The sequence below is a fragment of the Sciurus vulgaris genome, assembly GCF_902686455.1.
Source record: "Sciurus vulgaris genome assembly, chromosome: 14".
In the NCBI taxonomy this organism is placed as follows: Eukaryota; Metazoa; Chordata; class Mammalia; order Rodentia; family Sciuridae; genus Sciurus; species Sciurus vulgaris.
Genome location: NC_136475.1, coordinates 10439713 through 10455076, shown reverse-complemented (window position 1 = coordinate 10455076; position 15364 = coordinate 10439713). Strand labels below are relative to the sequence as shown.

At 43.7% G+C, this 15364-nt stretch overlaps 1 protein-coding gene across 1 annotated transcript in view; it reads left to right on the top strand.

Moving 5' to 3' along the window:
- CRACDL (CRACD like) overlaps nucleotides 1–15364 on the top strand; it is a 78579-nt gene that overhangs the window by 25492 nt on the left and 37723 nt on the right. The window contains exons 2-3 of the mRNA XM_079109531.1: nucleotides 2406–2485; nucleotides 14881–15049. Of these exons, the coding sequence (XP_078965657.1) occupies nucleotides 2406–2485; nucleotides 14881–15049 (249 nt within the window). The remainder of the gene's footprint in view (nucleotides 1–2405; nucleotides 2486–14880; nucleotides 15050–15364) is intronic.

The window sequence follows — 15364 nt, the reverse complement described above, 5'->3', positions numbered from 1 at the left end:
GGGGTGCTCGCCACACTCACCCAGGGAGGCACCCATCACACACCCTGCACGTCCCCAGTGCCTTCCCCACTTCAGGTGTTTTATTTGCCAGAGGTGACTGGACATTGTGCAGGCAGCATCATGGTTTCTCCAGAGTTGCCCTTCCCAGTTAGTTGACACGTCAGACTAAGATGCCCTGTCAGACCCAGTGGATGGTCTCCCAAGGGCTCCTTCAACTCCTCAGTTCTAGCCTGACCCTGGGCAGGGCTACTTGGCAAGCAGAGCCATTTCAGTGGGAGATTCTGTCCCTTGGATTTCTCGGCTTCTCTTGAGCAACTCTGGGGATACTCAGGACTCTCCCCTTGCTAGGGCAGTGCCTGCAAGAGCGGGGGACCTCACTGGCCACATCCGTTGCTGTGTCCCAGTGCCTCAGAACTGGGGGTCCATGCTGGGGGTACTGTCAGCATGAGCCTACAGGTCGTCTTCGTCACTACCTTGGGCGTGTTAGTAAACCACCTATCGGAATGTGTGTTCTCATCCTCAAAGCCCTTGGGGACCCAGTGAGATAATTCGGATAATAGTGTTGCACGCTGAATAAGTCATTTGCATAAATCGGTTGTCATTGTGGTTAACTCCAGATTCAGGTAACTCGGAAAGCTCTTGCGCTTTGGCTTCCTAGCTCGGTGGCAACCTTGGTGGATGGTACCCAGGGTCACAGCCGGTGACTGTTCACCAGCCCTGACCTTGCTGCTCCTTGTGGTTTCCTTCTCCATCTCCTTCTGCTCTGAAGGCCCTGGTAGCCCCCCACTCCTCCCACAGGATCACTGAGCAACAGGACACTTGGACTGCAGCGGGTTGACTAACCCTGACATCTTGGGAGCTGAGGGAGTGACCTTTTGGAGCACTTTGTGACAGGTCACAATTGTGACCCTTATAATTTGCATTGGCTGTCACTTTGACCATGAACCCAGTGAAAACAAGGCTCTTCTTTAAAGCCTAAAACCAGTGGTCAAGGATTTGAAAAATTACGATTTCCGTTCCACCCTCATTTTACACATAATGAGAGCATGACCATGAGTCAGATGGGGAGGTTCCAGCAGAGTTTTTGGCAGAACTGACACGATACCAGACGTTTTTATGAAGCCACATCATATGAAAATTGAGAACCGAAGCTGGCGAAGCTCTTTTCAGCTTTTAAGGAATTGTCTGGGAGGGAGAACAGACACTTTGACATTAAAGGAGACCCAAATGTTAGCGCCAACTCTGGCACAGGCCCGCGGTTGTTTCCTTTCCTCTGTGAAGTATTTTCTTTGTATTTCTCTCATCATTTTACATTTGGCTCCTAGTACAAGTTGTAGGTGTGAATTGGTTAAGTGGCAGAAACTCCTGTTTTAAGCATGAAAGTCACTCCTGGTTAGAAGTAGGTTTCTAGATAAGTGATGTATCAGTCCTTGGAGGGACAGTGCACTGTCTCAAGGTCAGTCAAAGGGAGCAAGCACAGGTAGCTCAGTGCTCTGCAACAGGAAGTATTTGTTTGATTTCCATGAAAAGTCAGTTTTATTTTATTTTTTAGGAAGATGCCAAATCCATATGGATGAAATGATAATAATGTCTGGGATGATTTGCTTGGGAACAATCTAGTGAGAGGGGGTGTTGAGGTAAAGATGAAGCAAGAATTAGCCCTATGTAAAGTTTGTCATATGTTCTCCATACTTTTATATCAACTTGGAACTTTTCGTAAGTGCAGAAAAAACTCAATGTAAATAATTACATTATTTACCATGAAAATAACCCTTATCAAGAATTTTTCTAGGGCTGGGGAAATAGCTCGTTGGTCGAGTGCTTGCCTTGCAAGCATAAGGCCATGAGTTTGATCCCCAGCACCACAAAAAAAAAAAAAAAAAAAAAAAGAATTTTTCTAAGATGATGTAAGTAAGAAAATCAGGACATCAAACTTTCTGGTGTGTACATGTACATAAAATATTTGTGTAAAAATAAACATTGGAAGGAGACTAAAACATTAATTGTGGTTATCCTCGGTTGGTGAGATGATGAGTGATTTTTCATTCTGTTTTCCAAACTTCTTACAAGAAACATGAGAAAAACATATCTTCTGAAAATGTGAGAAAAAAAACTCTTTTTAAAGAAAGGATCTTAACCTGTATTGTGTAAATGAGTGAAGCATTTCTTTCAGTTATGTTTTCTATAGAATTGCTCAGGTCAGCAGTTAGAAAAGCGCTCAGGCGGTGACGTATCTTGAGGCTGCGAGCATGTTTCGGGCCTGTACTGCCCTCTGCCCTGGCCACTGTCTCTGCAGGGGTGTGTACAGGCAAGGTCAGGGGCGAGAGTTGTCACCACTGCCATTGTGCTTATTGGTAGCTTCTGCTCAGTACATTCCTTTAACGTGAATTTCTATCTGATTTTAGTGAGCTGGACATGATTTCCACGAGGGTCATGGACATCAAGCTTCGGGAGTCTGCAGAAGGCCTGGGGGAGGACAGTACAGGTAAGGCCCTGGCCTCCCCTGCTCTGGGAGGAGCCCTGGATGAGAGCTGGGGCAGGAGAGGGTCCGACTGGAGCGAGGGGTTGTCCGTGGAGAGGGAGCTTCCAGCCCCCGGTGTGCTCAACACTGGGCCTGGAAGCACATCTGCATCACCTGAGGCCACCTGGAGCAGTGCCACCTTGCTGCTCTGTCAACTACAGGGGCCTTCAATGTCAGTTTCGCTTCCTGGAAGTGAAGATGTCCCCATGTTTAACTTGAAAGCAAAAGAAGAGGGCCCCAAGGGAATTATTTGTCACCTAAGATTCTCTAAAGGTATCTGTAGGCGCCTTTGCAAAGCGCAGGATGGACTTATCATTCAGCAAAAATAATTTCATCAGGAGAAAACCTTTGACCCCTCCCCTGCACTTTTTATTCTCCTTCAGGAGGTGTTTATTATGGCCTGGCCTGAGCTAAATTCCAGGCCCATGATTCATCATCTCAGAGCACCTTCCAAGAGTTATTCAGCTATGTGATTGGCTCACCGCTCTCCACATATTGCTATTTATGTCTTGATGGAGTTGTAAAATTGACATTTAGAAACACAGACCTCTCCACAACATCCCTTTCCCTAGGTGACTGTCTGTATTCCCCTTATCTGATTAACAAAGTCCTGCCGCTCTCGGCCCTTCAAAGTCAAGATGCCAGTAGTGATTTACTTTGATATAGTTCAGGAAGAATGACTTCCAATAATATGAAATCCTATCTGCTAGCCCGTAGCTTCAGATACTACTTACAGTAAGCTCTATTTCATATGTTATGTGATACACAGATGCTTCTTATTCTGTATTAGAACCATTTTTCTCTGTCACATTTTAATAGATACCAAATAAACCCAAATATAAGGTAAGTTTTTTTAAGATCAGCCCTGAGGGGGGGGAAATGGAATTTCAAATTTTCTTATATTATGGGGCACTGAATTATTACTAATATTATTAATATTGTTTGAATAAGTATCCTTAATACCATAAGTAATAAGTGTCATTATCCTGAAGCTTATCAATAAATGCTAGTATTGAATACTTACAGAGGTCAACATGAAGAATCAATTTTACAAAAGAAGGAGAGAAACTATTCTTTTATTTTCAAATAATAATGAGCTTAAGGTAGTCAGAACAATCCTTTCCACCCAAAATTTAAAAATCTAGATAAGAATATTCTTCATGTTGTTTTTAAAAGTAAGAAATAATGCAGCCAGAATTGAAAGAAAGATGGCAACCCAGCACTTTTGCCCTCGGATCACATTAACCGGTCTTGGAAATTTTTAATTTCACTTTCCTGTATTCATGGGGTGGGAGATAAGAGAGGGTCAGAAGACAAAGTGCAGGCCCCACACAAAGTGGACTTTCTAGTAGAAGACCATCTCTGCAATAAGCTGGGACCCCAAGGAGCACAAAATCTGAGTAGGTGTGAACCATGGATAAACCAATCCTTCTGTGGATTTGTAGCTTGGGTTTGTATCGCTCTCCCCTTCAACTTGGTTAGTAGTGCTCCTAGACCAGGAATAAACCTAGGTGCTTTGCAGAAGCAATCTTCTGTAAAGCAAAGTGTCTTCTATCTAGACTTCAAATTAGAACATAATACTTTCAGTACTAGCACAAGCATATAGTCAGTGACAACCAGGCATATAAGGCAACAGAACCAACATGCTATGAGTTGAATCCCGCCTTACAGAATCAACATGCTGCAGTCTCCAGTATGTGACCTTACTAGGTAGATAGTTCAGATGCAGTCATCCTGGAACAGGTGGGTTCCTAATCCAGTATGAATGATGTCCTCATAAGAAGGGGAAATTCAAACACAGACTTGCACATGGTGAGAGTGTAATGTGAACACAAAGGCAAAGATTAGGGTTATGCATCTACAAGCAAAGGAGCATCAAAGATCACCAGCATACCATTAGAAGTTAGGCAACAGAAGTGGAGCAGATTCTCCATCACAACCCTCAGAAGGAACGAGACATGCCAGTACCACCTTGATTTTAGCCTTCCAGCTGCAGAACTATGAGACAATTTATTTCTGTTGTTTAAACCACTGAGTTTGTGGTACTTTCTACAGTAACCCTAGCAAACAAATACATAGTAGAAACAAGAAAACAGATACAATAAAGACATCAAATGTCAGAATTTTCAAATACATACTATAAAACATGGTGTATGTGGTTTGAAAATATCTGCAAGTTCCAGGAAACCAAAAAAACAAACATGGGACCCAGCTAGTGCAGTAAGACAAGAAAAATAAATTTAAAGGCTTTGAACTGGAAAGAAGAGGTAAAACTGTATTTGTAGATGACATGATTATCTAAAAAATACAAACAAGTATCCAGAACTCTTAAGTTTAGCATGGTTGTAAAATATAAGTTCATAATGTAAAAATCAGTTATATGTCTATATACCAGCAATAAACATTTGAAAAATTGAAATCTTGAAAAGTACTATATGTAATAGCACCAAAAATTTGAAATACTTAGCCATATGTGCAACCAAAATATATGCAGGATTTATATATGAAAGATACAGATGATTGTTTAAAGAAATTAAAAACACCTAAATACATGGAGAGATATACCATGTTTATGGATTGAAAAACTCCATGTTACCAAGATGTTAATTCTCACCAAATTGAGCTACAAATGGTGTGTTGGTACATGTAGGTATAGTGTAGTTTTTGAGTCAGCTGTGAAAGTCAGGGATACAGTTAGTTTGATACCATGTTGTAGGACTATCAATCAGTAACCTTTTTCTGTTTCTTTTCTGTTTTTTTTTTTTTGTTTTTTTTTTTCCAGTCCTGAGAATCAAGTCTCTAGGGCCTTGGGTATGCTAGGCATGTGCTGTACCCCTGAGATATAACCCCACACTGTAATCATTTTTTTATTTCCATGAAGGTTTTTATCTAAAAAGAAGCCAACTCTATAGCGTTGAAATGAAAATAGTATATGAGATGTTTTACTTTGAAATAACCTACAGAGAGTGAGGAGGCAATGGGTAAATAGGAAGCAATCAAAATCCCAGCAGGATTTTTAGCAGGTACTGGCAAGCTGATTCTAAAATTTATATGAAAAGAGAAAGAACTTCAGTAAGTAAAACAATTTTGAAAAATAAAACAAAGTTGGAGGACTCACAGTACTTGATTTCAAACTTACTATAAAGCTACAATAATCAGGACAATTCGAGCAAAAAGATAGATGTATGGAGATAGATAGAACAAAATAGAATTTAAAGCCAGATCCATATGAAGGACTGGGGTTGTGGCTCAGTGGAAGAGCACTCACCTAGCACATGTGAGGCCCTGGGTTCAAGCCTCAGCACCACATAAAAATAAAATATTGTGTCCACCTACAACTAAAATATAAATATACATTATAAAAAACTAGATTCATATGAATATTATAAATCGATTTTTCTTTTTTGGGAGATACTGGGATTGAACTCAGGGCACTTGACCACTGAGCCACATCCCCAGCCCTATTTTGTATTTTATTTAGAGACGGGGTCTCACTGAGTTGCTTAGTGCCTCGACTTTGCTGAGGCTGGCTTTGAACTTGCCCTCCTCCTGCCTTAGCCTCCCAAACCACTGGGATTACAGGTGTGCACCACCACACTCAGCTGATCAATTGAGTTTTGAGAAAGTTGCAAAGGAGACTCAGTGAAGAAAGGATAATCTTTTCTCTAAATGGTGCTAGAACAATTAGATACCCATTTGTAAAACATAAGCACTGAGTGATACCTCACATATTATATAAAAGTTAGCTCAAAATATAGACATAAATGTAAAACTCTAAAGCCTTTAAAAGAAAACTTAAGAGAAAATATTTTTGACCTTGGATTAGGGAAGAGTTCAAGATATGACACCTCAGTCCATAAAAGGAAAAATTAATAAATGAAACTTCATCAAAATTGAAACTTTTGCTCTGAGAAAGATACTGTTAGGAAGATAAAAATACAAGCCAGATGGGGAGAAAATATTTGTAAATCTCACTTGATGAAAGATTTATATCCAGTATATATTTAAAATCATCAAAATTCAAAAACAATAAATACACCTATTTACAAAATGGGCAAATCTTTAAAGACATTTTGATCTAAGAAGATGTCATAAGCCCATGAAGAAACACTCAACAGCAAGTCATTAGGTAATGCAAATTGAAAGTCCATGGAGATTCTCTGCACAACTATTACAACGTCCAGAAAAAACCAGAAACCTCTGAGCAGTGCTGGTGTGGGTGCATTGCTGGTAGGAATGCAAAGCAGTGCAGCCAATCTGGAAAACATGTTGGCAATTTCATTCAAAACTATACATACGCTTAGCCTATGACTCAGTAATCCCACTCCCTTGTATTTACCTAACAGCAATGAAAACATGTTTACGCAAAGCTGGTGGCCACATGATTCATAACTGCTAAACACTGAAAAGAATCCAAGTGTCCCTCAACTGTTTGGATGGTCCAACAGTGTATCCATGGAATGGAATACTACTCAGCAGTGAAAAGGAACAAACTATGGGAAGACATAAAAATATGTATGAATCTCTAAGTGAAAGAAGCCATAATCAAAAGGTCACATGGAATAAAAAAAAAGCTCACGTGTGAGACAATGCAAGAGGGTTTAGAGGTGAAATGGTTGGGTTATGAGAGCCTTAACTAATCAGTGAATTAATCCCCTGATAGGGATTCACTGTAGGCTGGTAAAGAATGGATGGAGGAGATACATCCCTGGGGGGGTGGCCTTTGGGATATATATTTTGTCCTTGATGAGCAAAACTCTCTCTGCTTCCTGATGTCTTGTCTTGAGCTGCTTTCCTCCACCACACCCTTCCGCCCCACCTCAAGCCCTGAGGAATGGAGAAGGCTGTCTATAGACTGAGACCTCCAAAACTGTGAGCCCCAAAATAAACTTCTCCTCCTCTAAAATTGTTATTGTCAATCTTTGGTCATAGCAGCAAAATAACTGACTGAAACAGATATTGGTACCAAGTAGTGGGGCTGTTGCTGTAACTAACCTGACCAAGTCATCCAGAAGCTTGTGGAGCTTTTTGCAATTTGTGGGAGGGATTTTGGAAAGTTTAGTGATGCAAACTGGAAAAGTTTTAGATTATTGGAAGTGGCGCTTCATGAGCAATTCTTGTGGGAGCTCAGAAGACCAGAATGTTGTGACAATACAGACAGGGCTCTGAGGTTCCCAAGGAGCAGGACTTGACTGGGAGCTGGACGCAGGCTGTTCATGTTACGTTCTGGGTAAGAAGCTGGCTACATTTTGCCTGTATCCTGAGACTTCTTCTGTGAGTCTTCTTAATCTGACAGAAGAAATTTCTAGGCAGCACAGTATTCAGGTGGTAGCATGGGTACTGCTGGTGACTTTAGCCACCGAGTTTATTGTGATATTCAGGAGCAGAAAGCAGAGTGGTAAGATTTGAAACACTTGCAGTTTGGCCAGAAAACTGAGTAAAACTTCCGCTAAGGAATCGCAGTTGTTAAAGAGGTCGCCATCACTAACGAAATGCTCAAGGCCTTGCAGGAGACAGTAAGGAAGACGGCTTGAGGGCACCTCAGGAACTGGCAGGGCCACACCCACCCGGGCTAAAGGGAGTCAAAGTAAAAATTCCTTTGAGAAGAGACCAGGGGGACGCCCTGCTTGCTCAGGGTCTCCTGGGAGCTGTCCACCGTGCTACCCACCCAGGCCCCCAGGGGCTGCTGCAGCAAAGGCCCCTGGAGGGTGGCTACTGCTGGAGATGGTGGCTGGTTCTGCAGGGTTAGGGGGTCGTGGAGGCTTCCGTGGAGATTCCAAAGGAAGGCCTGGGAGGCCAGGCCGAGTCCTTAGAGGGATGAGAGAAGGAATCCAGAGCTGCGGTGGAGAGAATGGCTGGGGAGGAAAGCTGCAGGAACCCATCAGAGACAGCCAGCAGACAGGCCACCTGGACTGCCACCAGCAAAGCCACAGGGCCGAGCCACACAAGCCCTTGGGAGCACGCCGGAGGCCAGGTGCTGCAGAGGCCCGACTTGGCCGACAGGACGGCTTTGCCCGGCTGGACTTCAGTCTTGCTTTGGTCCCGTCCTTTCTCCCCTGATGGAAAGCGGTGCTCCTCCTGTACGTGGCGGATTCGGGTAGCCCGCGGTTGACTTTTACAGGAACTCACGGGGCACGTCTGCCTTGCCTCTCAGAGGAGAGACTTTGGACTTGGACTTCTGAGACGTCTTGGCTCTGCTGAGACTGCGGGGACTCTCGGACGTGGATCAAAAGGATTTTGCATTGTGAGATGAGCATGAGCTTTGGGGGCCAGGGGCAGAATGTCATGGTTTGAAGGTGAGGTGTCCCCCAAAAGCTCGTGTGTGAGACAGGCAAGAAGGTTCGGAGCAGAAGTGATCCGGCTGTGAGAGTCTCAGCCCAGTCAGGGAGTTACCCTGGTGGGCTCCACTGCCTGGTGGCCACAGGCTGGTGGGGAGGCCGGAGGAGGAGCATCTCGGGGCGTGCCTGTGGGGTGTGTATCTTGTCCTTGTTGAGGGGAACTCTCTCTCCTCTCTCTCTCCTCTCTCTCCCTCCTCTCTCTCTCTCTCTCCTCTCTCCCCCCCTCTCTCTCTCCTCTCTCTCTCCTCTCCCTCTCTGTCTCCCTCTTTCCCTCTCCCTCTCCTCTCTCTCCTCTCTCCTCTCTCTCTTCTCTCTCCCTCTCCCCCCTCTCTCTCCTCTCCTATCTCCTCTCTCTCTCCTCTCTTTCCTCTCTCCTCCCTCCCTTCTCTCTCCTCTCTCTTTCTCTCTCCTCTCTCCTCTCTCTCTCTCTCTCTCTCCTCTTTCCTCTCTCCTCTCCCTCCCCTTTCTTTCTCTTCTCTCTCCTCTCTCTCTTTCTGCCACCATGTTCTGCCCACCCAGATCCCTGAGGAGAAGGAGGAAGGCCGTCTGTGGCCTGAGACCCAAGATAAACGTTTCCTCCGTTGCACTTGCTCTCGCCGGGTCGAGGCAGCAGGAAAGCTGACCACCGCACCTTGATGCGGTGCCCTGGGAGAGGCAACTACTGGAACGAGGTGGGTGGACGGCAGGGCTCGGCCGCTGGTGGAAGTGTTCACTGATGAGGAGGTTTGGGCCCCTGTCTCTGCAGCTCTGCATCTTGCTTGTGGGGGTAAATATGCAATTCCGTGCACACTCGAGAGAGTGTCTGCGCTGGGGCTCAAACTCCGGGCCTTACTAATGTGAAGCACACCCTGTGTGACTGAGCTACGACCCCAGCCGGAAAGAGTGATTTTTTTTTTTTTATTTAAAAAAAAAATTTTCTGGAATTGATTTAAAAGAAAAATGACTGTCCCAATCCACATATTTGAGAAGCCCAATGAATCCCAAGAAGGATAAATAAAAGGCGATCCATCCGCATAGTATGAAACTGCAGAACTCTGAAGCCTAAATTAACCATCCTGAAATCAGTCAGCAAAAGAGCTACTTCACCACCACACAGAACCTACAGCCAGTGAAATGTTGGCTCCAGTATGTTGTTAGAAAAACGACTGTCAGCTGGACCGCGGAGCCCAGGAAAGACAGCATTCAGGAATGCAGGAGAAATAAAGGCACCTGGAAACCAAGCACACCTGGGTTTGCCCCCGTTGGACCCCCAGGAAAGCAGATGCTACAGGAAGCTGCCTTTGGCAGAGGAGCTTCTCTGTGGAAGGTCTGGGATGCAAGAAGCGCAGGGAAGGAAGAGGGTCGCCAAGGGATCGCAGGACTCCAGGGTCCTCAGGTGGTCCTGCCACAGAATGTGCCCTGGACTCTGCGGGGCAGCCACTGCGAGAATGGAAACAGAGGCCAGGCTTGGGAACTTGTGGTGGGAACGGTGCAAATGGTCAGCTAAGCCAAGAGAAGATAAGAACGCAGGCCGAGAAGACGGACAGGAGAGGCTGGGCTTAGAGTGACCACGTGCCCGTGATCACGGTGAGGGTGAGCAGCCAGGTACTCGTTCTACTCTGCAAAGCCTGTCAGAGGGCATTCCTAAAACTCTAAGCATGTGAATCTTGAATATAGAATTTCACAAAATTAAGGAGAAAGGAGGCGGCAAAGCCACATTTGGACATCAGCGTCAGTTGCTGTTGAAAACATTTTAGTTGGGCTGAGCTCTCTTGTGAATTGTGCTAGTTATCTTCAAGCTTATCAGTTGTTTGTCCAATTAAACACTTCACCAGGTGGTACAGACGATGTATTTGGATTATCGTCATTGTTCATCTACAGACTCAAAACATAATCATTTTAAAGTACCTTGGGAGTGTGTAGAGTGTAACTATAATAGCTTTATGATTCTGATGATTTTTTTTCTAAAATAATAAAGTTGAATCTTCCATGTTACAATCACAAAATTAAAACCACTATTTAAAAGTGGAAAAGTATTAAAATATTATGGACAAAAAATAAATAAATAACATGCAAGGCAGAAAGCTTAACTAAAATTGAAGAGGGCCATTTTACACAGGTTTCACTTCCCCAGCAAAATAATAATTTTGCATTTTTTATGTTTTAACATAATGTCAAAAATTCTAAAGTAGAAATGGACAACTAAATAAATAAGAAAATCTACAATCCATAGGCTAATGTTTTTTTTACATCTCTTTCTGAAGTTGATAGAACAAATTCTACGATATACAATTTTTATTAGTAGAGATAGAAAGTATTTGGACAAATGTATCAAAGAGAAAAAGGCCTTGTTCTAATTGCCATGTGTGTTTGTCAGCTCTTTTCTGCTGCTGTGAATAAAAGACCTGACAAGAACAGTTTTTAGAAGGAAAAGTTTATTTGGGGGCTCTTACTTTCAGAGAGCTCAGTCCATAGATGGCCGTCTCCATTCCTCAGGGCTCAAGGTGAGGTAGGACATCATGGTGGAGGGGTGTGGTTTGGGGCGGGGGGCGGTCACCAGGAAGCAGAGAGTTACTAAGCTCAGGTCACAAAACACAAACCCCAAAGCCACGCCCCCAGTGACCCACCTCCTCCAGCCACACCTGCCTGCAGTTACCACCCAGCTAATCCCCTCAGAGGATTAATTCACTGACTGGGTTAAGGCTCTTATAACCCAATCATTTCTCCCCTAAACCTCTTTGAATCATCTCACACGTGAGCTTTTGGGGATAACTCACATCCAAGTCATAACAACATGTATCCCTATGGAAGAAAATACATTATCTGAAAGCATAATAGGAACATGTATGAAAATTGTTGATATAGTAAGTCACAAAGTAAGTCTCAAAGGATTTGAATGGAATCAAATCAGAGTATATTAACTGACCACAAAGCAGTGAAGCCCCAAATCAACAACAGATAGAAAATCCCCAAGTGCATACCACAAAAGAAAGACAGACAGAAAAGAAAAAGAAAGAAAATCTCCAAGTACTTGGAAGTGAAAATATACTTTCCTAAATAATCCATAGGCCTAAGAAGGCATCATCATGTTGGAAATCAGGAAACATTTTCAACTACCCAGTAATGAAAATAAAGTGTTTCATAACATGCACGCAAACAGATTTAGAAGAAAGTGTGTTGCCTGAAATGTATATTTTGTAAAAAGTAGAGAAAATCTGAAACTTCACACATATTCACCTGAAGAAGTTTTTTAAAAAATAGCGAGGTTAACCTGAAGAAAGTTTGCAGGAAGAGTACAGAAGCCAGTACATATAAAATACACATTCCCCAGAAGCGACAAAGCCAAACTTCTTATAAGCACATAAAATCGATAACCCTCTGGTGCAATTGATGGAAGAACAAAGAGAAGGCACAAATAGTAACTAGGGGGCGTGACGGAGCCACAGCACTGGAGGCCACAGCTGCTGGACAGGCCAGAGAATCAGAATTCTCTTTTCCAGTAGATCTGAAAATTGGGGGGGAGGGTAAATCCTAGAAATATATAGCTTAAAACAGATTCCAGAAGTAGGAACCTGGACTAGTCATACAGCCATTTAAAAAACTGAATTTCAAAGTGTAGCTGAAGAGGTGACAAACAGATGGCTGCCCTTGCCGGTGACACCAGAGCATGCAGCAGTTGTACTCTGGTCTCGGTAGCCACGCTGTCATCACGCCGTTCATGCCGTCAGCAGCGTCTCTGATGTCAGCATGGTGGACTGTATCTCTGCTCAGGCTTTGGGGACATGTCCCAATATGCTGTCTAGGAAAAGGCCAAGTGGTACCCTGACCAGAGGCAGAAAATTAAAATCTTTGGAAATGACAAGCTGTCAGGGAGAACCATCCGTTGACAACCTAGACATTTGCTGCAGAACTTTCTTTCCTTAGGGAAGGGGCTAGCTCCTGAGTGATGCTCCACAGGAAGGCAAGGACCTGCAAACTTCCCAGAGGGGCGCTGTTACCAACGGCACAGAAATACTCGTGTGTTTAAAGGAATTCTGTTTACAAGATTATTTATCAGATGTTTTCGGCTGAATCATTTTATCCAGTTTCCATGACGCATGAGACAGCATCCTGGTGACCTCTGATATCACCTCCCTCCGTTGGAAGGAAAGGAATGAACTCTGCTGACCTGCTGCTGTGACATCGTGGGGTCCTGGATATGAGAGACTCTGTGGGCGACAATGAAGGTGACCTCAGAGAAGCGATCATAAACTGTGAAGAGTGTCACAGATTCTAGCAATTCAGAGGTGTGGCACTACCTGACACAGCCTGGCTACAATCTCTTCCACCCTAGCAATGGCCGCCATTTGGTCAACTTTTGTCACCAAGAGCTGTTAGTTCATCAGGGTGCTTATCACTCCAGTGAGCCACCTCTTGCCCATGAGGCCAGGCTCCTCTGATTGTCCTGGAATAGATGAAGCATTTGAAATTTGTCTTAATAACTTGAGTAAAGAAAGCATGGAATATAGATCCAATGAAATATTATTCAGCCACCAAAAAGGAATCATATCTTGTCATTTGTAGCAAAATGGATAAAACCAGAGGTGATTATGTTAAGTGAAATAAGTCAGATGCAGTAAGATGGATACTGCATGTTCTTTCTCATATGTGAAAGCTAAAAAAAGGTCAATTAAAAATATAATAGTGATGTAGTGATGACTGAGCCTAAGAAGGGGGACAGGGAGGAGGGCTGGAGGGATGCTGGATACTGGCTAACCCGAACACAGATGGAAGAAGCAAGTTCTGGGGTTAAGTGTAGCAATGGGGGGGGGGGCTGTAGTTCACAATGATCTATTATACCTTTTATGAATATCTAGAAGAGACACACTTGAAGCTCCAAACACAAAGTAATTTTAAGGTTGTGGAAATATTAATTATTCTGATTTGATCTGTACCCCCAAAATATGTATAATGATTAAATATCAATCAAAGATGTTTAAAAATGGAAAACTTGGAATGGAACACCATTTGACCTAGCTATCCCACTCCTCAGTTTGTACCCAAAGGACTTAAAATCAGCATGCTACAGTGACGCAGCCACATCAATGTTTACAGAGCTCAACTCACAATAGCTAAGCTATGGAACCAACCTAGGTGCCTTTCAAGAGATGAATGGACAAAGAAAATGTGGTTTATATACACAGTGGAATATTACTTAGTTGTAAAGAAGAATGAAACGATGACATTTGCTGGCAAATGGATGTAGCTGGAGACTATCATGCTAAGTGAAATAAACCAGTCCCCCAAAACCAAAAGCCAAATATTTTCTCTGATATGCAGATGCTAATTCACAATAAAGGGGTAGAGGCTAGAATAGAGGTACTTTGGATTAGACAGAGAGGAGCAAAGGGAGGGGAGGGGTAGGAAGGATAGTAGTCATCGTTACCCTGTGTGCATATATGCTTACACAACTGGTGTGATTCTATATCATGTACAAACAGAAGAATGAGAAGTTATGCTCCATTTATGTATGATGTGTCAAAATACATTCTCCTGTCATGTATAACTGATTAGAACAAATAAAACTAAATAAATTAATTAAATATAGGCAAAATTGTTAAAAAATGTCAAAGGAGATGGAACATTTGATCGTGTACCCTATTCATTTACACAGTCACATGAGTTTTAAAAATAACTTGGGGTATCACACAGCCTTCACCTGATGGGAACTTCCATAGTTGCCTACGAATATTTCAGACCTTAAACCCTGATGTCACGTGAGAGGAAAGTTGCTGGGGATTTGATTCCATGATCATGCTCTGAGGCATTCTTGCCTCATTTACTTAAATATCCTAAATAAACAAATCGAGCTTGTTTCCAGGTGCGAGACTGGAATGCCGGGTACTCCTGTAAAGGAATGCCTTCCAGAAGCAGATGGCTGGTGTCAGGACAGAAACCAGGCTTTGTCTCCTTCACAGACGGGCACAGGGCACACCGACACACACACACACACACACACACACACACTCCTGCTGATTGTTATTTCTGTTGACCTCTGTACAGGAAAGAAAAAATCTAAATTCAAGACTTTTAAGAAGTTTTTTGGGAAGAAGAAGAGAAAGGAATCGCCTTCATCCACTGGAAATAGCACCTGGAAGCAGAATCCGGCCAAGAGCGAGGTCATTGCCATCGAGTCGGGGCCAGTGGGGTACGACTCCGAGGATGAACTCGAGTAGGTCACTCTCTGTGTCCGCGGGGCCTCTGAGCTCCGGCTCAGGTGGGGACACCTGGGCTGAGCAGGACAGAATCCTCCATCAGCCTCTCAGAACCTCGCTGGGTTCCCCACCTCCGTCCCTTAGTGGTTCCTCCACACAGGTGATGTCCTTTGTGTTTCCGAACACTGGAATGGAGAAAATGTGTGTGGGGACCTGGTCAGGCAGCTGCTGCGTGCCAGGTGATGTGGGTATGAAAAGTCCTGGGGCTGGGGATATGGCTCAGTTGGTAGGGTGCTTGCCTCGCATGCACAAGGCCCTGGGTTCAATCCCCA